The following is a 22,409-nucleotide window of genomic DNA, read 5'->3' on the forward strand; positions in this document are numbered from 1 at the left end:
TTTGCCCGGGGAGCTTGTCATCAAATGTTTGCTTGGGAGCTCAATATTGAAACTGCCCACGCTTATTAAAAGGTATATGAATATTCAGAGATAAATGCTTTGGTGATTTACATCTCCTGGGCCCTCACTTTTATTAGATCGAGTTCACTGACCACTGATGCAACACATTTTGGTTGAGCTCTTAATACACATGGACCAAGCTGGGCTCGGTGACTCAGCCTGTAATCCCATGCTTTGGGAGGCTGAGGTGAGTGGATTGCCTGAGGTCACGGGTTCGAGACCTGCGTGGACAACTTGGCGAGACCTCATCTCTACAATAAATCAAAAAATTAGCCGGGTGTGGTAGCGCTCACCTGTAGTTCCAGCTACTTGGAAGGCTGAGGCGGAAGAATCGCCGGAGCCCAGCAGGTCGAGGCTGCAGTGACCGGGAGCGGCCACTGCACTCCAGTCTGGGTGACAGAGTGAGACTCCAACTCAAACAAACAAACAAAAATACACATGGACCAAACAGTGATGACAAAGTCTGAGGTTAGTGGCAGTGTACTGTGGTAAGTGCTGCAATTCAATGCCATGGAACCTGATACAGAACAGAAATAACGGGCAGGTACAAAAAGGAAAGATAACATATCCTGGCAGGATAAAGAAATGTGGAAAAAGTGATCTTTGGAACAGTGTCAAGAGAAGCAATGGGTGAATGATCAAAATATCACACACCTACATTTAATGGCATGTGAACTGAGATTGAATTGGCTAGACTCTGTGACAAATTATCATTTAGAATGAGAAATACCTGCATTAGCCATAATAATGAAGTGTTTTTTTCTTTTGGTTATAAATTTTTAATTCTTAGTTTTTATTCTGGTAAATGAAAACATAATAAATTGAAAAAAATTTGTCATTGACAGTTCAATATAAATTAAGTAAAACATTAATTCATCTATTCTGCTGCACTATTAACCAAAAGCTGTCCAAGTTTTCCATAAAATGACCATTTCTAAATATACAGTTTAATGGCCAAAACAAGTTTGACAAAAGATTAATTTACAAATACGAGAAGTAAAGACTGTGGTCCTATAACTCTTTTGCCCACCAAAGTTAAAATATAATCATCAGTCCAAGAAATCACAAGCTGTGAGAATAGCATACTCCAAACAAGTGATGGGAACATAACCAATTCCTCAGGCTTCCTTTGGCAGCATTACTTCTGATAAAAGTTCTCCAAATCAAATAGGCGGTTTAATCTTACCAAGACAATGTAAGGAAATGCCCTGAAAAACTGTTGACTGTAATTGCCAATATCAGTCCTTTAGATAATTTTTCTGAGTAAATAATTGGGTTTTTTGGTTTTATTCTTGTTTTGTATTTTTTTCTGCCACACACACAGATCAACTGGTTTTTGTTAAGACAGGGCCTCATAAGTCTTGGCTGCTCACCCTCAATTCTTCTACAGCTGTATATTACTGTCTTCTGCTGTTCTTTCAAGTCTTAACTAGTACCTTCATTTCGCGCATTATCTAGCTCCCAGGCAGGATTCTTCCTTTTTCTCCTTTGGATGTCTTCCCTGCTACCCATGTGCTTCTTGATGGGTTAGCAGCATATACAGAATCCACGTCCCTTAGCAGCTCTATTGACTGGTATCACAAGACGGGATCTCATGACACTGGTCTGTGCCACCTCTGATTATTTACCTGCATTGGGGTCCAGCCACTGTTCCTTTGTGGCTGTTTTGAATTCTGTGAAAATACTCCCAACTACATAAATACACAAGACACGCAAAGATAGAATGCCTGTGAAAATGACCAAAAAGCCTCTCCTTTTTCCTTCTGGTTTTCTAAGAAAAGGCAGGCACAAAGAAGGAGGCCTCCATGGGTCTTGAGTCAGTAAGTGGTCAAGTGGCCATCTTCTCATAGTACTCCTTTCATTACCTACTTCCTGATCTGAGAAACAGCAGGAAAATGACAGCTTAAACTTGATTTTTATTTCTGCCTTTCCCCCACTTTTCTGCCACCTCCCAAATCCTACAAACTTCTTAGAAAAGGAAGCTCTTTTGTGACTGCGACACAGGAAAGTATCTTAACAGCAGTGGCTTCAGGGTGTCACAAATAAGGCCATACCATAATCCAGATTTGGTTAACAATTTCCTAAAAGAATCCAGATGTGCATGACAACTCAGGAGGTGAAGGACAAGTCCTGCTCTTGAGGGAAGCCATTGGGATTCATGGAGTTTAGCAAGTGTGGCCCTCCTGAAATGAAGACTGGTGGGTTGAGAGGAACTACATTGTGAACAAAGAGGGCAGAAACAGAGTCCAAATTCCCATAATCATCCCTGCCACAGCTTAGATTCTCCTAGGCAGCAGCAGTTTCAGAAGGAAAACATGAGCTGTGCAGGTCACATGAGGGTCTCTTAATCCTATGACGATATATGTCTCTAGTAGCTCTGTAGTTAACAGGAGCAAAGTAAATCTGGACAAATGATGAGTATTAGGATGAATCTGGCAGTTGACTGGGTTTTAACTGTACACCAAGCAGGCAAGGTTGGAAAGTTTTACTGTTTGTATTCAAGGTTTTGGAATACTTGAAGGAGAATCAATTTGGCAGGAAGTACTGTGTAGTCTGCTGCAGTCTTCTTTTGGTCCAGCTGCCACTGCTTGTCAATCCATTGGGAGGCCCAGTAGGTCACAACTGACGTCCCACAGCCGCCTTGCTATGGTTTCATTACGAGCCTGGGCAGAGACCCATGCTATGTGACAGTCACTAGAAGGGAAAGAGAGAGGCTTGAAGCATAGTGTTAAGAATGGGGTCTGCTGGCTGGGCACAGTGGCTCATGCCTGTAATCCCAGCACTTTGAGAAGCCAAGGCAAAAGGACAACTTGGGCTCAGGAGTTCAAGACCAACCTGGGCAACATGGCGATACCACATTTCTACCAAAATAAAAAAATATGCCAGGCATGGTGGCTTGCACCTGTAGTCCCAGCTACTTGGGAGGCTGATGTGGAAGGATTGCCTGAGCCCAGGAGGTCAAGGTTGCAGTGAACTGTGATTGTGCCACTGTACTACAGGGGGCAACAGAGTGAGACCCTTACTCAAATAAATAAATAAAGTGAATGTTGTCTGTTCTTTTCCTGGGATAAGGAATATGACAGAAAAATAACCCAGGTATCACAGTGCCTCCAAGCACTTCATAGGGCCAGTGTTTGTCCTGTCTCTTCACATACACACATACACACACACACACACACACACACACACACACGTACACATACATATATACACACATACACACATATTGATGATGCAGTCTGCTTTTGGGTCCAACTGCCACTGCTTGTCAATCCATTAGGAGACCCATGTAGGAATGAAGATATACACACAAATGCTTTTTTTTTTTTTTTTGGTAGGGGTCTCAGACACCCATGTTGGAGTACAGCAGAATGATCATGACTCACTACAGCCTCAACCTCCTGGGCTTAGGTGATCCTTCTGCCTCAGCCTCCTGATAGTTGGGACTACGGTGTGTGCCACCACATCTGGCTAATTTTTAAATGTTTTATAGAGATGAGGTCTTACTATGTTGCCTAGGTTGGTCTTGAACTCCTGAGCTCAAGCAATCCTTCTGCCTTGGCCTCCCAAAGTGCTAGAATTACAGATGTGAGCCACCACACCAGACTCATTCTCTAATCTTTATCCAGAGAAAATATAATTGCCATTTTAGATTTCCTCACTAGACCACCTCTAATTAGAAACCTTTGTTTGACAAATAATGCTTATCATTTGGTATTTATAGTCCCCTTTCTATGTACATAACTTTAATATCTGTGCCTGCCTAACACCAATGTATATCCACCTTCCTCAAATAAGTCCATAAGGTCCATTCTATAGGGCTCTGGACAGTGTCATATAGTTGAGATTCTGCTATTTATACTGGTCACAAATGCTTAGAGTGATTAAAAACAAAAAACCCTTTATTTCTAGGCTAATTGCAGTCGTAACTGTAAACTCATATGACAGTTAAAGCCAGCTTTAAAAATAGCAAAAGGAAGAGAAGGTGATAGCAGAAAAGAAATGTTAACAATAGGGTACCAGGTATGTCTCTGTCTGTTTTTTGCTGCTACAACAGAATATATAAACTGGGTAATTATAATGAACAGAAATTTATTAGCTCATTATATGGAAAATAGGAAGTCCAAGACTAAGAAGCCAGCATCTAACGAGGGCCTTCTTGCTTTCTCATAACATGGTGGAAAACATCACATAGGCAAGAGAGGGAGGGAAGGGGACCCACCTCATCCTTTAGTAAGGAATCTGCTCCCAAAATAACAAACCAGTTCTCGAGATAATGGCACTAATCCATTCATGAGGGCTGCCCTTGTGGCCTAATCACCTCTTGAAGATTCCACCCCTCAACACTGTTGTATTGGAGCTTACGTTTCCAACACATGAACTTTGGGGAACACATTCAAACTACAGTAAGGTGTTTCAAATATCTTCTCTTCATTGCTATAATTCCAAGTTTTGTAATTCCAATGCAGGAGGGGTCTTCCAACCACATCACCCAGAAAATTTTTTCAAGGACAGTTCTTTTACTCATTTTTATATTATCTGCATGTGGTACAGAATAGTCAATGAAGGGTTTTTAAAAAAATGATTGCATGAATGAACTGCAATCTTTAAAATCACTTGAGAAGCAATTTTTTCTTTTTTTGAGTTGGAGTCTCACTCCATCGCCCAGGCTGGAGTGCAGTGGCATGCTCCCAGCCACCGCAGCCTCAAACTGCTGGGTTCAGGTGATCCTTCTGCCTCAGCTTTCCAAGTAGCTGGAACAACGGGCACGCACCACCACACCTGGCTAATTTTTTATGGAGATTAGGTCTTGCCATGCTGCCTAGGTTGGTCTCAAACTCCTGGGCTCAAGCAATCCTCCTACCTCAGCCTCCTAAAGTGCTGGGATTACAGACATGAGCCACCGCACTCAGCTGGAATTGTTTATTTCAAAAGTCTTTAAAGCTTAGGGACGTGTACTGCATACACAGTTTATCTCTACAAAATGAAGCATGTGGAAAAATTTACAACTGTCAAGAGTTATTATACTGCAAAACAAGCATGTGGAAGAACACAACAGGGATAAATAGAGATTTGTTCACAAATTGGAGATGCTGAAGGCACAGGGAAGGTTTTACAATAATTGCAATGTTTAAGACATTGGCAGGACAGTGGTGCTAACTTGCGTTTCATGAAAAGATTGTATGTAGTAGTTCAACTGCTCCTTTTGAATTATAACACAAGTGTAGTCATGCAGGTTAATTTGAGATGTAGCCCTTTAAAAAAAACAAGGAAAAACAATTCCTATCTTGTTAAAAATGCTAAATAAACATTATGAAGTTTTTTTTTAAAAAAGTAAAACAACTAAAACTATCGAATAGACTGGCCATTAAGTGATAAGTATTCAAATGAAAATATAATAGAAGATTTTTTTTTTTTTTTTGAGTTGGAGTCTCACTCTGTCGCCCAGACTGGAGTGCAGTGGCATGCTCCTGGCCACCGCAGCCTCAACCTGCTGGGCTCTGGCGATCCTTCCGCCTCAGCCTTCCAAGTAGCTGAAACTACAGGCATGCGCTACCATGCCCAGCTAATTTTTGATTATTGTAGAGACGAGGTCTCGCCAAGTTGCCCAGGCGGGTCTCAAACCCGCGGGCTCAGGTAATCCATGCGCCTTGGCCTTCCAAAGCTCTGGGATTACAGGTTGAGCCACCAAGCCCAGCCGAGAAGCCATTTAAAAAGTATACTATTTCAGGAAAATTGCTTCCTGGGCATTTTAAGCAGATTCTGAAGGTGAAAGGAGAGTTGACAAATCTAAATTAACTCCATGAAGTGGTCAGGCATGGTGGCTCATGCCTGTGATCCCAGCACTTTGGTAAGTGGAGGCAAGAGGATTGCCTGAGTTTGGGGGTTTGAGATCAGCCTGGGCAACTTAGCAAGATCTCATCTCTACAATAAATAAAAAAATTAGCTGGTGTGGTGGCGCACGCCTATGGTTCCAGCTACCTGGAAGGCTGAGGTGGAAGGACTGCCTGAGACCAGCACGTCGAGGCTATGGTGGCTAGGAGTGTGCCACTGCACTCCAGCGTGGATGACACAGTGAAACTCCTACTCAAAACAAACAAACAAAAACAAAAAGAAACTCCATGAAGCAAAGAAGCAAACTCAGTAAGACAATGCTACTCAAAGTATGTACTATGAACCAACAGCAGGAGTGTCATCTGGGAGTTTGTTAGAAATGCCAATTCTCAGGCCTTCCTCCAGACATACTGATCAGAATCTCCAGGGTTGTGGTCCAGGAATGTTTTCAACTAGTTTCCAGATGATTCTTAAATACAAAAAGCTTGAGACACACCACTTAAAAATATCTTCATACTCATAAAACAAGTCTAGAACTTGTTTTGTACTAATACTTACAAAACAAGTATAGTACTTCTGTTTAAGAAAAACTCACCAACATGACCGGCACAACCTGCCATTTTTTTTTCTTGAGTCAGAATCTCACTCTGGACAGGTTGGAGTGCAGTGGCATGCTCACAGCCACCGCAGCCTCGACCTGCTGGGCTCAGGTGATCCTTCCATTCCAGCCTTCCAAGGAGCTAGAAGTATAGGTGCATACCACCACGCCCAGCTAATTTAATTTTTTGATTGATTGTAGAGATGAGGTCTCACCAAGTTGCCCAGGCCGATCTCGAACACCTGGACTCAGGCATTCCTCTCACCTCAGCCTCCCAAAGTGCTGGGATTACAGGCTTGAGTCACTGCGCCCGGCTATCACCTGCCATTTTTTTTTTTTTTTGAGTTGGAGTCTTACTCGGTCGCCCAGACTGGAGTGCAGTGGCTGCTCCCGGTCACCACAGCCTCGACGTGCTGGGCTCCGGCGATCCTTCCACCTCAGCCTTCTGAGTAGCCGGAATTATAAGCATGTGCTACCACGCCCGGCTGATTTTTTTTTATTTATTGTAGAGATGAGGTCTCGCTGCCCAGGCGGGTCTCGAACCCGCGGGCTCAGGCAATCCACTCACCTCAGTCTCCCAAAGGCGCGGGATTACAGGCTGAGCCACCGAGCCCAGCTCACCTGCCATTTTTTAAAGTGACAAGACCATCACTGAGAACCAAGGCTGTGAATCACTTTCTGGAAATTACTCGACTTATATAAGCCTCTACATTCTCCCGGGTACTGTGCCTTGTACTCTTCGTAATATTATAGTGAAAATCAAAAGACACCATAGACACGACGGTTCCTTGTAAGCTATGACATGCTATAACAATTATTCAAATACTATAGTAGGAGCTACTTAATTGGTTATGGCATCAGCATGGTCACAGCACTCCTATTTCCAGTGGGAGTTCAGTAGGAATTAGTATAGGTAAAAGATTAACCAATTTAAAAACTTACTACAAAGCTACAGTAACCAAGATAGTGTGGTAGTGGCATAAGAATACACATATAAATGAAACAGAATTAAAAGTGAAAAAAAAAAGAATTAAAAGTGCAAAAGTAAATCCTTACATTTATGGTCAATTTTTTATTTTTATTTTTATTTTTTTATTTTTTGAGTTGGAGTCTCACTGTCACCCAGACTGGAGTGCAGTGGCCGCTCCCAGTCACAGTAGCCTCAGCCTGTTGGGCTCCGGCGATCCTTCCGCCTCAGACTTCCAAGTAGCCGGAATTACAGGCATGCGCTACCACGGCCGGCTGATTTTTTTATTTACTGTAGAGATGAGGTCTTGCTGCCCAGGCGGGTCTCAAACCCGCGGGCTCAGGCAATTCACTCACCTCAGCCTCCCAAAGGCGCAGGATTACAGGCTGAGCCACCGAGCCCGGCTGGTCAATTTATTTTTGACAGGTTTACTGTTATAGATTGAATTTTGGGAGGAATCCTTCCCAAAATTCACATGTTGAAGTCCTATTCCCCAAATGTGACTGTATTTGGAGACAGAGTCTTTAAGGAGGTAATTAGGTCAAATGAGGTCATAAGGGTGGGATACTAATCCAGTAGGACTGGTGTCCTTAAAAGAAGAGGCAGAGCCACCTGAAGTGTGTGTGCACAGAAGAAAGGCCATGTGAGGACACCAGGAGAAGGCATTCGCCTGCAAGTTAGAAGAGAGCCCTCACAGAAACCAACACTGCCAGCACCTTGATCTTGGATTTCCAGTCTCTAGAATTGTGAGAAATAAATTTATGTCATTTAAGCCACTCAGTCTATAGTATTCTGTTATGACAGCCCAAGCAGACTAATATAACTTACCAAGACAACCGAATAGGGGAAAAATAGTCTTCAACAAATTGTTCTGAGATAACTCGATATCTACATGCAAAAGAATGAAGGTGGACTTTCATACCATATACAAGAATTAGCTCATACCATATACAAGAATTAGCTCAAAATGGATCACATACCTTAATATAGTGCTAAAAGCTATAAGAGGAAAATGTAGTACCTGCTATGGTTTGAATGTATTCCCCAAAAGTTCACATGTCGGAAGCGTAATCCTTCCGCTATCCTGAATGGATTCATGTCACTATCATGGGAGTGGGTTTGTTCTTGCTTGCCCACCTGCCATGTGACACCCTCTGCCATATCATGACACATAACACAACCAGATACCAATGCCATGCTCTTGGACTTCCTAGCCTCCAAGACTGTGAGCTAAATCAACTTCTTTTCTTTATAATTTATCCAGTTTGTGGTAATCTGTTATAGGAACAGAAAATGGACTTCAGTAAAGACAGTAGTAAGTCTTTGTGACCTTGGGTAAAGCAATGGTTTCTCAGACATAACATCAACAGCACAAGTAACAAAAGAAAAGAAATAGATGAAAATTGTTATCAAAATTGAAAACATCTATACGTCAAAAGATACCATTAAGAAAGTTAAAAGACAATTCAAATAACTAGAGAATATTTGCAAATCATATATCTAATAAAGAACTTGTATCTAGACTATAAAGAATTCTTGTGACTCAACAATGAAAAGACAGTAATCCAATTTTAAAGTGGGCAAAGGATTATGGACAATAAAGCCCATGAAAAAATGTTCAATATCATTAGCAAGAAAATGAAAAAAAGATACTCCTGTATATTCTCTAGGATGGCTAAAATAAAAAGAACAGACAATAGCAAGAGTTGTCAAGGAAGGGGAGAGATTAGAACACTCATACACTGCTAATAGGAATGTAAAATAGTATAGTCGCTTTGGAAAAGTCTGGCAGTTCCTCAACAGTTAAACACAGAGTTACCATATGACCCAGAAATTTACTTCTATGTCTCCAAGAGAAATGTCCATACAAAAGTTTCTACACAAATGCTCACAGTACCATTATTCAAACAGCCAAAAAGTGGAAACTCTACTGCCCATCAACTGAAAAATGAGTAAATAAAATGTGGTGTATCTATACAATGAAATATTATACAGCAATAAAAATAACTACTGATACATGTTTCGGCATGGATGAAGCTTGAAAAGATTATGCTGAGTGAAAGAAATCAGTCAGGCCATATATCATACAACTGTATTTATATAAATGTCTAGTATAGGTAAATCCTTAGAGAAAGAAAATAGATTAGTGGTTGCAGGCAGAAAGAACAGCCAGTACAAAGGTCCTAAGGCTTTTCGATCAAAACAGACTTTTATATTCATTTGTTGATAGTGGTCTACGTAGCTGCAATTGGATCTTAAAAATGAAGCAAAATTAAGAATCCATGGTATGGGACAGGCTCTCCAAAAGTCAATACAATGCTAAGTTATGGATCTGAGGCTGACTTCATTAAATCACTTAGTCAAAACCAAGACAAAGGATTACTTTTTTCCTTAAACTCTCCAAGGAAGTAGAATCCAGTCACTCTTGGAAAATCAATCCAGTATGCAAAAACTATATAAACCCGTCTTCTTGTACTTCAGAACCACATTTTCAACTATCTGCTACGCACTTCTCTTGTCTTATAGATAATACACACTGAACATGCACACAGTCAGGTTTATTACACAGTGGCAACTGTTACTTTTTGGCTGAACATTCACTTCACTTTCTTTTGGCAACAGCAACCTGACCTCCTTCTGCAGAATTGCCTTTTCCCCCGGATACAGTTTGAAGAGACTATTAATCAAGGTTTGTCTTGTCCTAATCAAGAAAGTGAAATTGAGGGAATGGAAAGAAGGAATGGATGGAGGAAGGAGATCCAATGCTTCCTCCCTGGAGAGGGGATGGTAAGCAAAGCCAAAAGACTGAAGACAGCTGGCATTCATTCACTCTAGCCCCTCTGGCTGTTCTAAGCCTGGCTCTTCAGTCTTCCCTTTCAACCTAAGAGTTCTCTCATATTTCAATAAATTTCCTTCTTGCTTAAGCTAGTCAGAGGCCATTTCCACTGTTTTGGAATCCAAGCATCCTAAACTACACACATTATCTTTCCTTGTCCGTTGTCTTAGTCAATGCCATTATCAACTTCACTCAGGCTTGGAAATCCAGGTTATCAAATCTTTCATACTCCTCATTCAATTAGTCATCCAGTGAAAAAATTCTGCTTCTTCTCTCATATTACCATTCCTTTTATTTTAACTTTCACGAACTCTGTCTCTCACTGGGTTACTTATTCATTAAACAAAGTCACCAGAGATTATGTCTTTCTCTACTGAAATAACATTTGTGGCTCTTCCAGAAGGCTGGCATTATAGGCATTTCCTAATCTGTCTTCCTTTCTTTCCAGTCTTACTGCTATTTACAGCTCTTTTCCTAAAATGTCAGGTTATTGCAATAATAACTTGAAGCGGAGTTTTGTAAAATCACATTTAAATTGTGATCACGACTGGGTGCAGAAAGATCAGGAGTTTGAGACTAGCCTGGACAACATAGTGAGACTTCATCTCTACAAAAAAAATTTTTTAAAATTAAGTCAGGCATGGTGGTGTGCGCCTATAGTCCCAGCTAATTGGGAGGCCGAGGCAGGAGGATCTCTTGAGCTCAGGAGTCTGAGGCTGCAGTGAGCTGTGACTGTGACACTGCACTCAGTCTGAGCAACAGATTAAGACCATGACTGGGGCCAGGCTTGGTGGCTCAGCCTGTAATCCCAGTACTTTGGGAGGCCGAAGCGAATGGATTGCCTGATCCCGCGGGTTTGAGGCCCACCCGGGCAACTTGGCAAGACCTTGTCTCTACAATAAATCAAAAAAATTAGCTGGGTGTGGTAGCGCACGCCTGTAGTTCTGGCTAGTTGGAAGGCTGAGGCAGAAGGGTTGCTGGAGCACAGCAGGTCGAGGTTGTGGTGGCTGGGAGTGTGCCACTGCACTCCAGTCTGGGCAACAGAATGAGACTCCAACTCAAAAAAAAAAAAAGACCAAGAATAAAAAAAAAAAGAAGTGATCATATAATGCCTGAGATTTGCTTCAAAATAATATGAGAGAAAAAACATGAAAAGGTGTAGAGAATATAGATGGGACAGAGCTGGCAACGGGTTAATGGTAGTTGAGGCTGGATTATGGGTATATGTAGGTTCAGTATGCTACCTTATCTACTCGTGTGGATGCTGAAATTTCTCTACGATAAAAAGTTTTACACATCTTCATTTATTCAAGAAAGGATTCTATAGGTAACTGCAGTTCTGAAGACAACAGAGAAATACAGATTCAAATTCTTTTTAATGTAAAATAATAGGAGTCCAAAAATGAATAAAGAAAATAAATGAATAAAGAAAATCAGACTGACATAAAAAAATATATAGGAAGAAAGGAAACAAACAGAGCACACAATTATCAGTATAAAAGATGGCATAAGTTCAAATCCAGCAGTTACCACAAAAAAAAAAAAGCGAATGGGTCAAATTTCCCATTAAAAGGTAAAAAACCCCAGCCTAAGCAACATAGTGAGACCTAGTCTCTACCAAAAAAAAAAATAAATAAATCCCTGTCTGAGGAAGGCATCCACCTGGCCTCAACACAGCTCGGGCATTCAGCTCTGATCTGTCTCCCCCTGCCAGCCAGCCCATAAGAAATATCAGACTGCCTCCCCTGCGTTGCCCAGATTTTTAATTTTTTTTGAGTCAGAGTCTCAACTCTGTGCCCCAGGCAATCCTCCTGTCTTTGTCTTCCGTAATACTACAGCCGCCCTATAGTCCCAGCTAATTGGGAGGCTAATGTTATGCCTTGGAGGCACAGGGTCTTCCTGTGTTGCCCCGGCTGCTCTCAAACTTCTGGGCTCCAGCACCTGTCTGAGCCGCCCAAGGTGCTGGGGTAACAAGCATGAGCTGCTTAATAGCTTAGGTGGCTTTCTCATGTCCTATTCTGTCCCTTGGCACTTACTCACGCTTTGGACCTCACTACCCAAGCAAGAAAGGGAATGGCCTCCTGACTAGTATGAAGCGCTCTCGATGCCTAGACATTTTCAACAGCAGTTGGCCTATAAACTTGCAGTTTCTTGGTCACTGGGATTTGGGGTTTGACCTTATTTCTCCACCTGTTAACTATCCTTCTTAATAAACTGCTTATTATTGTGGTAAAAAAATTCAAAAAATTAGCCAGGCATGGTGGTGCAGGCTTGTAGTCCCAGCCACTACGGAGGCTGAGGTGGAAGGATTGTCTGAATCCAAGAGGTCAAGGTTGTGGTGAGCCATGATCATGCCATTGTACTCCAGCCTGGGTGATGGAGTTAAGACCCTATAAAAACGGGTAAAACCTTAGAGTTAAAAAACAAAAGCGGTACTAGACAATGTACTATTTAAGGAGGGGATGGTATACCAGACAAAATATTTCCTTCGGGCAATACAATCTTATTTTACAAACAAACACATTCATACCTGAAATGATTCCCACTTAGACCCTCAAGACCTTCCGTTAAGGCACAGTACAGGCTGGTCTGGGCTCCCTGCTGAGGAGTCTTGATGAAGAAGGAGAAGAGCCACCACAAGCACCTCATGAAAGACGAGTGCCGAGTCAATTCGGATTTTACTGTGCCAGGGTGTACAGAATATGCCGTAACACCAGAGCCTGCAGCGGGATGCCATGGAAAAAGGGGAAGACAGGACTTGGTCTGCTGAACAGTCAAAGACAGCAAAGGATATACATAAACATGGGGCCCTCATATATTGCCTCCCTGCCCACAGTGACATCACAAGTACTGATCAGAGTAATTTTATACCTCCACTCCCAGATTTAAGAAGGCTCCAAGAGGTTATATCAACTGTTATGAAACAGCAGAGCCAGGACTCATCTTCTCAGCACTTTACATTGTTGACCACCTGCTTCTTAGTCTTCTTTTTACTGGCTTCCACGATCCCACACCACTTCTTGTTTTCCCAACCTTTCCGTTACTTTGTCTCAGTTTCCTGGACTCAGTCATCATCTTCCACCCAAACATTAAATGTTGTTGGTGCCCTCAAGGCTCACTGAACTCCCTCTATATAATTTTATGGTGCTCACATTTTTATATACAGCCCAAACTGCTCCTCTGAACTGGAAACTGATTTGAGAGCCAGCACAATGTAAGGGTATGGACTGTGTGGACAAACTGCCTGGTTCTAAGTCCCAGCTCTATGAGGCTCATTTCCTCATTTCTAAAATGGGGATGGCTGGGCGGGGTGGCTCACACACATAGTCCCAGCACTTTGGGAGGCAGAGGCGAGAGGACTGCCTGAGGGATCCGAGACCAGCCTGGGCAACTACAATAAATCCAAGAAATTAGCCAGGCATGGTGCTGCACGCCTGTAGTCCCAGCTACTCAGGAGGCTGAGGCAGAAGGATCACCTGAATCCAGCAGGCTGAGGCTGTGGTGGTCGTGATCATACCAATGCACTCCAGCCTGGGCGACAGAGTGAGATGCCAAATAAACAAACAAACAAACAAACTGGGGATAATCAGAACATCTACACCTCACAGGGTTTTTCTGAGGATTAAATGAGTTCATGTGTGTTAAAGAGCTTAAAATAGTGCACGTGCATGGTAAGTGCTAAACAATACTTTTATACATGCTATTTTAGTTCCCCAATCCTTTACTGGAAACCTTGGTGCCAGACATGTTTCAAATTTTTTCTGACTTTAAAAGGTAATATGGGGAGGCTGAGGTGAGTGGATTGCCTGAGCCCACGGGTTCGAGACCTGCCTGGGCAGTGAGACCTCATCTCTACAATAAATCAAAAATTCAGTCGGGTGCGGTAGCGCATGCCTGTAGTTCTGGCTACTCGGAAGGCTGAGGCGGAAGGATCACTGAAGCCCAGTAGGCGAGGCTGCGGTGGCCGAGAGCAACCACTGCACTCCAGTCTGGGTGACAGAGTGAGACTCCAACTCAAAAAAAAAAAATATACATATACTGTTTATTACCTAATCTCCCTAAGACAAGAGAAGTTTTGGTGCCAAATGGGTTCTCCTGTAAATCGTGTGGAAAACACAGAATTTCCAGGCCTTTGTGGACTTCGCAAAGGACTATAGACTTGTATTATTTCCAAGTGCTACTTGACATCTGAAGGAAACCAGAGCATAAGCTGACAAGGTCCTTATGTTTCTTGGCTTGTGTTCAAGGAACCAAGCCTACATTTCCTTTGTCTCCCCTGATGTTTTGGTTGCATTTCTATGGATAGCAGAGCGGTGCCAAGTCTAGCTATTCTATGGATAGCAGAGTGGTGCCAAGTCTGGCCCAAGGCTATTTATCTTAAGTGTTTGCCTTGCTTTTAACTTAGAAAGCACAGATGTTAAGATATGCATAGTTTAGTCATCAATACTTCCCCTGCTTGTGTGATTTAGTTTAGACATTAACATATATCCTGCTTGTGTGGTTCTGCCCTCCTATGTGTGATTTTGCCCCATATAAGAGGCATGCTGTGAAAATGAACTTGCTCTCTCTCACTCACAGATACCTGAGAGGAAGCCCTCCCAATCACGCTGTTTCTCTTGTCTGTTTCTTTTCTCATTCCCTCCCCCCAACTCAGGCCCTGCTCAGCAGAGGCTAGACGCCCCGCAGACATCCACCCTAGAAGACAACAGTAATGCAGACTCTGAGGTCCCAAAATGACTTCTATTTTTAAGGCCAAGCCTGGTTCTTGCTGTATTCCCTATATGCCCAATCAGACACATGGAAGTTCCTAAAAACTCCCTACCTCACCATGCATATCCAATCAACAAGTTCTGTAGTTTTCACATCCTAAAATATCTCTCCGGACTGCCCTGCTTTTACTGCCCTCCATCTCCACCACCCTAGTCCAATCTACCATCATTTTTCGTCTTAAAATATTTAAACTGCCTGCTGCATCCACTCCTGCTGCCATTTTTTTTTTTTTTTTTTTTTTTTTTAGTTGGAGTCTCACTCTGTCACCCAGACTGGAGTGCAGTGGCCGCTCCCAGCCACCGCAGCCTCGACCTGCTGGGCTCCGGCGATCCTTCCGCCTCAGCCTTCTGAGTAGCCAGAATTACAGGCGCGCGCTACCACACCCAGCTAATTTTTTGATTTTATTGTAGAGACGAGGTCTCGCCTGTCCAGGTGGGTCTTGAACCCACGGGCTCAGGCAATCCACTCACCTCAGCCTCCCAAAGGCGTGGGATTACAGGCTGAGCCACCGAGCCCGGCTCCTGCTGCCATTTTTAAAGGGCTTTAATTTTAAAGGTTTCCTCCTGCTCTTAGAATAAATACTAAAATCCTTATTGTGGCCTCTAAGGATTTGGCTACCTTCCTCACCAGTCTCAGCTCAGATTCCTCTTTTTTTCTATAATCTAACTATGGTAGCTCTCAAACTGAACCCAGACCTACATACATTCTCTTCCTTCTGCCTGGACTGTTTCTCAGCCTCCACACCCCACCTGTGCCTGTAATCCATCTAATTTATAATTATCCTTCAGGCTCAGCTGATCTCCAAAACATTGTGTTATACAACTTCAGTTCCCTGGGTATGATACATACATATGTAGTGCATAGAAAAATCATTAGAAAGGGGCACAACAAGCTATTGACTATGGTCACTTGAAGGGAGAAAAGGGGGGAAGAGGGAAATAAATGAAAAGGATTTATACTTTTTAATTCTATATACTTCCATATTATTTCAACTTTTTTTTTTAAGAGACAGGTCTCACTGCCATACAGGCTTGAGTGCAGAGGTGCAATCATAACTCACTTGCAGCCTTGAACTCCTGGGCTTGCATGATCCTTCTGCTTCAGCCTCCTGAAAAGTTGGAACTACAGGTGTGGACCACCACACCTAGCCAATTTTTAAAGTTGTTGTTTTTTTTTACAGAGATAGGGTCTTGCTATGTTGCCCAGGCTGGTCTTCAACTCCTGGCCTCAAGTGATCCTCTTGCCTCGATCTCCCAGAATGTATTTGAGCTTTTTACAATGAGAATTATTCATGTATTACTAGACTGATCTTACATGTGACAGTTTGTACAAACACTTACTGTCTCTCTCCCTCATTAGGTGTAAACCAACTCAGGAAAGAGCCTGTACTTATCTTGTTCACCATCCCATCGCCAATCCCTAACCCTACATGTCTGCTGAATGGTTAAATGAATAAATCTTGTCCTACCAGGGTTTTTTCACTGAACCACACTATTTTCCACCTAATCTTCAGAATTATCAGGGATACTTCACTCACACATACTGTGCTTTTATCTAATTCTCACCACTGGACCCATCTCTCCACCTCCAGACATCCTAGCTCCGTGACTAACCCTTTGGATAGTTTTCACCATCCAGTTACCCTTATCCATCCTGAACTTGTAAGAGATGTCATGCCCTGGGCACAGAGCAGGCATATGGACTCAACTAACCACCAGCTTCCTTCCCTTGGTCTCACAGCTTCCAAGTGGTATGATGATCCTGTTCCGACTATAGGGCTCATATGCCTGTCTCCCTGAGCCTGAATCCTGCCTGCCTCAGTTCCTAAGCACTGCTTACCCTAGATTTCCCTTCTTTTTATTGTAAAGCCGGAGTACACAATGCTAAGGAGCCCTGACTTCTTGTGACTGAAGACTCTCTCAAGCAACTCTTATTTGACCCTTTGCTGTTAGGGAGACCCTGTCCTTCCAAATTTCCAGGACCTGTTTCATTCTAACGCCTGGATCTGGTCCCCATTCAGATCCTTCTGTTCTACTCAGTCTCACTATAAGAAAAAAATTCTGACTTGCTCGTGAGGCTTGAATTAAGCTCCATTTTACATATGAAGAAATAGGTCTTAGAAGTTATGTAAACTTGCTGTAGTAGCACACTGAGAGTCAGAATCTCACTGTCCCCAGCCAACCACCTCCAATATTCAGTCGTAGGCTGCTTTCTAAAACTACAGCCAGGTATAGTCATAGAAGCAGGTCCTGTCCAGGGATGGGCTCCAGAAAGTTTCCATTACTGTGGCTTTTAGCACCTCCCACTGATCCGTGTCTCCATATTATTTCTTCCCAAGCCTACCTTTTAGCCTCCGGGCCAGTTCCTGGGTGAAGAGGATGTTGGCCAGCTTGCTGTGACAGTAAGCCAGACCTGAGTTGTAGAACTTCTCGCCCTGCAGGTTATGGAAGTGGATCCTTCCCAGGTGATGTGCTAAGGAAGACACGTTTACCACTCTTGATGGGGCTGATTCCTTTAGTTTCTCCAGCAGCAGATGGGTCAGGAGGAAGTGACCTGTGGAGGAAAAACTAGAGTGAACAACATTTGGGACCAACATGAGGGTGAGGAGAACAGTGGTGAGCAGCTCAGTTACAGGAGGTGGAGAATGCAGGAATAAGGTCTTTGGCCTCAACTTTTCATAATCAACTAAAAAAACAGGTTCAGAGAAGGTTTAGGGAACTAGGTATAGCCAAAGACACGAGGCATCCTTATATGAGCTAGGTGTGAACTATGCAAGGATGAGATTCCATCTCCTTCCAACTTTGCTCAGCACCACTCTCTAACAGCAGGTGGCCCCCACCCGATGCTGGGCACATGGATAGCTTCTAAGAAAGCAACACAGCCTCCTAATTCAATTAGGTTGTTCAAAGATGCCCCAAGGTAAACCAAGCCTGAATCCTAGACTACAAAGTGGGTAGAACCCGGAGCAGGCTCAGGTTTATTCCTCAGCTGCCAGGCAGGACCAAACTATTTACGATTCACACATGGTCTACTACGGCCCTGAGGTCCAATCACATCACAAAGGTGGCCCAACCTGACAGCTAACTTTTCCAAAGAGAATTTTGGTTCCCTGCAGCTTTGTAACAGGCCAGATTTCTTACCCAAGTGGTTGACTCCCATGTGCATTTCAAAGCCATCTGCTGTCTTAGAGTAGGGACACATCATCACTCCTGCATTGTTGATCAAAATATGGAGGTGCTTTTCCTCTGCAGGGAAAAGAAGATGTACTGTGGAAGTGGCCAGCCACAGCTGTTACATCTCAGAAAGCCACCTCACACCCAGGCTTTGAAAGTGAGGATGTAGGACTACAATCTTTCTTCCATTCCCTTCAAACTTATTTTGTAGTGTCTTTCATTTTAAGACTTTAGTTGAATATTACGTCCTTTTCCTACTGTGCAAAATTCCATTTTATATTACCAAATGCTCTTTCCAACCTTTCTAGTTAGGAGCTACTTACCTACTGCTTTTGGGAAGTTTTCCTTCTCTCTCTCCCAACAGAAAGATGTAAAGATTCCAAAGCAAGGGAAAAGGGATCTTCCATGCACACCCCTGTCACTGAGATTTAGGTCCCAGAAGAAATACTGGTTTCACTTCTTTGTTGCAACATCCAACTCTTTCTAAGGATTCATTTCCTCACATGGTTTGTAATTTATGACTATAAGTTTGTATCACTGGAAGCTGTTTTCCTTGGAGGCCTAGATCCCTGGGTTATGAGGGAGTCTGTCTACAGAGTGTTCTTGGATTTGCTATTTAGGAGATACTACAGGTTTTTATGTTAATTTATTGGCTCAAGATAACACACACACATACAAAAAAAAGACCCTTACACCATTTGGTGGGGTGAATTCAGACCACACAGATGATGCCAGCTTGGGGTTCTAATATTTTGCAGATGACTCTTCATCCATCCATGTCCTAAGGAGATGGTAAGCTTCTCTGTAATGTCCCTGAGCTGGTGCCCAGTGTTTTTATTAGCCCCTATACTATGGACCAGACGGCACTTAATGAATGGCCCTCATATGGAACCTCAGATATAGTTCCAGCTCTCGAGGTCTCAGGCCTCATCCCCTATGTCTGTGTGGGTGTTAAGACCCAAGACCCTAAAAAGCCCACAGTGAGTTCTGATACTTCCATGAGGTTTCTGGTTTCAGCTCCTGCTTTGACTTTCCAAATTCTCTTTTTGTTTCCACTTCCTAACGATGTCCACTTGACATAAATGATGTCTTCAGCTATATACCAAAAGGTTTTGATTATATTTTACCCACCAGTTCTATGTATTAGAGAAAAAAGGATCTTTTCCTTTTAATTAAGTCTTGTCTTATTGATCACAAGTATTGATCCCAACATAGTCTCTCTTGTTCTATACTTACCTGCTAAGAAGTCCTTAGCAAAGTCTCGAATAGACTTAGTATCAGATAGGTCCAGTTTCCGTACCAGCACCTGCTCGTTCCCCGTCGTGGTCTGAATCTCTCTGGCCACCAATTCCCCCTTCTGCACATCTCGGCAAGCTAAGTATACGCGAGCTCCTATCAGCCAACACGAGAGAGAAACTGTCAGCTCTTTTTCTTGTGAGTGGGCATTATAGACCTAATGCTGTTGTTAAATGTTATTTCCAACATTTTTTTTTTAATGGGAACTTTTACCCCTGCTTCACAACAGAGGTATCAGAATAGCAAACAGGGAAAGAAAAATAAATCAGCCGTTGTTTTGTTAAGCACTGGCTGAGCCACGTGTTCTTTGAGCTATGACCAGGCCATGTTTTTCTAGCTTTGGTCCCCCTACCCTACCTTGGGGAGATGAATCTCCTCTCTCTCTCTCTCATTTGCTTTCTAAATAAACTATATTTTCCAATCTGAAAAGAAAAAGAAATCAATAATATTCATCAGGTATCCATTATATGTAGAGCTTAACACTAGGTCCAGACTGGCAAGTCCATGGGTCACCTAGGTGTTCCTAAATTCCAAGATGGGGAAGAAAACAGTGAGAAAAATCATCACTGTGAGGGGTAAAACAGCAGTAGTAGGAAGGAACCAAAATCAGGTGAACTTGCCTCTTTGAGCCAGCTCTTTGGCTGTCTCCTTCCCAATGCCTGTGTTAGCACCAGTGACCACAGCTACCTTCCCAGGAAGCTGGACGGCTGATGTACACACCCCACAAGACAGCATTTTCCTGCAGACAGAGAAGGAGAGCTCATCAATTCTTCATTCTCCCGTCTAAGCTGGTGGGTTCCCTTAATTACCTGTGTTTTCAGATCCAAAGACTAAGGTTTGCTTTGGTTCCCCCTCCAGTGTTGTCCTTTTATAGGTGTAAGGAAAGTTGGAGGCAAGAAAAAAGCTTTCTGTCCTTGCTCAAAGACAAAAGTGATTCTGTGATGAGGGCAAAGCTTAGAGCTGTCCCCCGTGGTGCAAGAACTCCACGAACACTTGATTACACAGGCACCTGGCTTTGGGCTGAGCTCTCCCTAAGGCATTTTTGGTTTAGGAAATCATAAGACTCAGTCAAGAAGAAGAAAGAACTAGTCTCTGCATGTCGCTGTCCACAACTGGCATTTCATGGTCTTGAGAAATGGCTAATCTAATACAAAAAGTTAAAATTAGGAAAGCTTGTGACTCTGGGACAAGACAAACAGGAAAAAACTTCTCTCTCTCACTTTAAAATAAAACAGGCCAACCATTGTAGCTCATGCCTGTAGTCTCAGTACTTTGGGAGGCCAGGGCAGGAAGATGGCTTGAGCCCAGGAGTTCCAGGCTGTAGTGAGCTATGATCATGCCACTGCACTCCAGTCTGAGTGATAGATTAAGACACTGTCTCTAAAATAATTTTAAAACAGAAAGAAAAGACGTGTATAACTACAAAGAGGGGCTGGATTCAAGACCTGCTTTGTCTAAGTAGAATCTTTATTCTTAAGCACTAGATTACACTGCCTTCCAAATGAAAGAATGCACAAACAGGCATCAGCAGTTCCCAGATTGTTCTTTTTCTCTTCTTGGCAATCTTGAGACTCTAGTTAACACAACCTGTTGACCAGAAGATGCAGTTTTAAACAGCATTTTAACCTTTTTCATAGAACTTGGAATTGTAAGGTACACACTCCTAGCCATTGAAGCTACCTGCTTAGTGCAAACCGGCAGACTAGGAGGCAAACTTCCCTCCTCAGATAACAAGCCTCCAGGCTGTGTCCCATATCCCTTCAGCTTATGTTCCTGGCGTGACAACTTACCAGGACCTGTACTCAGTTCCTTCTTCTCCTTAACCAGATATGAATAAAAGAGACAATCAACCATAAAAATTCAGCTATGGCCTCATTCCCATGACCTCATTACGTTGTAATCCCAGGCTTTGGGAGGCTGAGGTGAGTGGATTACCTGAGCCCGCGGGTTCGAGACCCGCTTGGACAACTTGGTGAGACTTCATCTCTACAATAAATCAAAAATCAGCCAGGTGTGGTAGCGTGCGCCTGTAGTTCTAGCTACTCAGAAGGCTGAGGCGAAAGGATTGCCAGAGCCCAGCAGGTCGAGGCTGCGGTGGCTGGGAGTGGCCACTGCACTCCAGTCTGGGTGACAGAGTGAGACTCCAACTCAAAAAAAAAGAAATTCTATATGGATCAGAGGACCTCGTGGTGAGAAGAGATCAAAAGCAGCATTTTCACTGAGTGTGAACACGCATGCATGCCTAGAGGTGGGAGAACTGCACGCTTATAGGGGAGGAAAAAATACAACTAGGAGAGAGGGAGTAAAAATAATGGAAGGATGGTAGGTAGGTGACTATGGTAAGAAATGACAGTGTGATCTGGCCTGGTTTCAAGTTCCATAGGGACTGAGACCACCCACCTGGACAAGGAGTGCATCTCTTCAGTCACTGGTCTGGGTCACTACCGTGACTTAGAACCAATCAGCTGGCTGGCTGCCAGTTGTGCAGTCTCTAGTGCGACTTGCCGCTGATTCCCTGGGCACCAGGCCAGCCTGGTCTTGCCTGGTCAAGACCATCCTTTCCCCTGTTTTCCCTGCCCTACCCCTTCCTGCCCCCTAGCTCTTCACTCAGATTCCCCCATGCTCCTGCTAGGAAGGCAGGGCAGAGCTCATAATCAAACACTCCTCCTCTTCACCTCTCTCCTTTACAACATCTGCCCAGATAAAGTACCTTACAATTCCCAGTTCAACGAGAAAGGTTGAAATGCTCTTTAAAACTGTATCTTCCCTAACAACAACAAGAGAGCAAGCGACGGGGCGTAGATGTCATGGTCCCCCCTCCCTCCCAATCAAAGAGTAAAAACGTGGACTCGCTTCTTTTTTTTTTTTTTTTTT

General features: G+C 43.1%; 1 protein-coding gene across 4 annotated transcripts in view; it reads right to left on the bottom strand.

The window, feature by feature from the left end:
• Positions 1-985: 985 nt before the first annotated feature.
• The window catches only part of RDH11 (retinol dehydrogenase 11 (all-trans/9-cis/11-cis)), a 22,156-nt gene continuing 732 nt past the window's right edge, over positions 986-22,409 (bottom strand). The window contains exons 2-7 of one of the 4 annotated variants that reach the window (XM_008060064.2): positions 20,156-20,274; positions 19,476-19,631; positions 18,207-18,311; positions 17,410-17,619; positions 12,827-13,016; positions 986-2,754 (exon numbers count right to left, since the gene is read on the bottom strand). In XM_008060064.2, coding sequence (XP_008058255.1) covers positions 2,652-2,754; positions 12,827-13,016; positions 17,410-17,619; positions 18,207-18,311; positions 19,476-19,631; positions 20,156-20,274 — 883 coding nt within the window. In that variant the 3' untranslated portion in view covers positions 986-2,651. The remainder of the gene's footprint in view (positions 2,755-12,826; positions 13,017-17,409; positions 17,620-18,206; positions 18,312-19,475; positions 19,632-20,155; positions 20,275-22,409) is intronic. The other 3 variants (XM_021713363.1, XM_008060065.2, XM_021713365.1) reach the window with 3 other exon arrangements.

This window comes from Carlito syrichta, unplaced genomic scaffold (assembly GCF_000164805.1).
Source record: "Carlito syrichta isolate Samal-C Ts95f unplaced genomic scaffold, Tarsius_syrichta-2.0.1 Scaffold304507, whole genome shotgun sequence".
Classification (NCBI taxonomy): domain Eukaryota; kingdom Metazoa; phylum Chordata; class Mammalia; order Primates; family Tarsiidae; genus Carlito; species Carlito syrichta.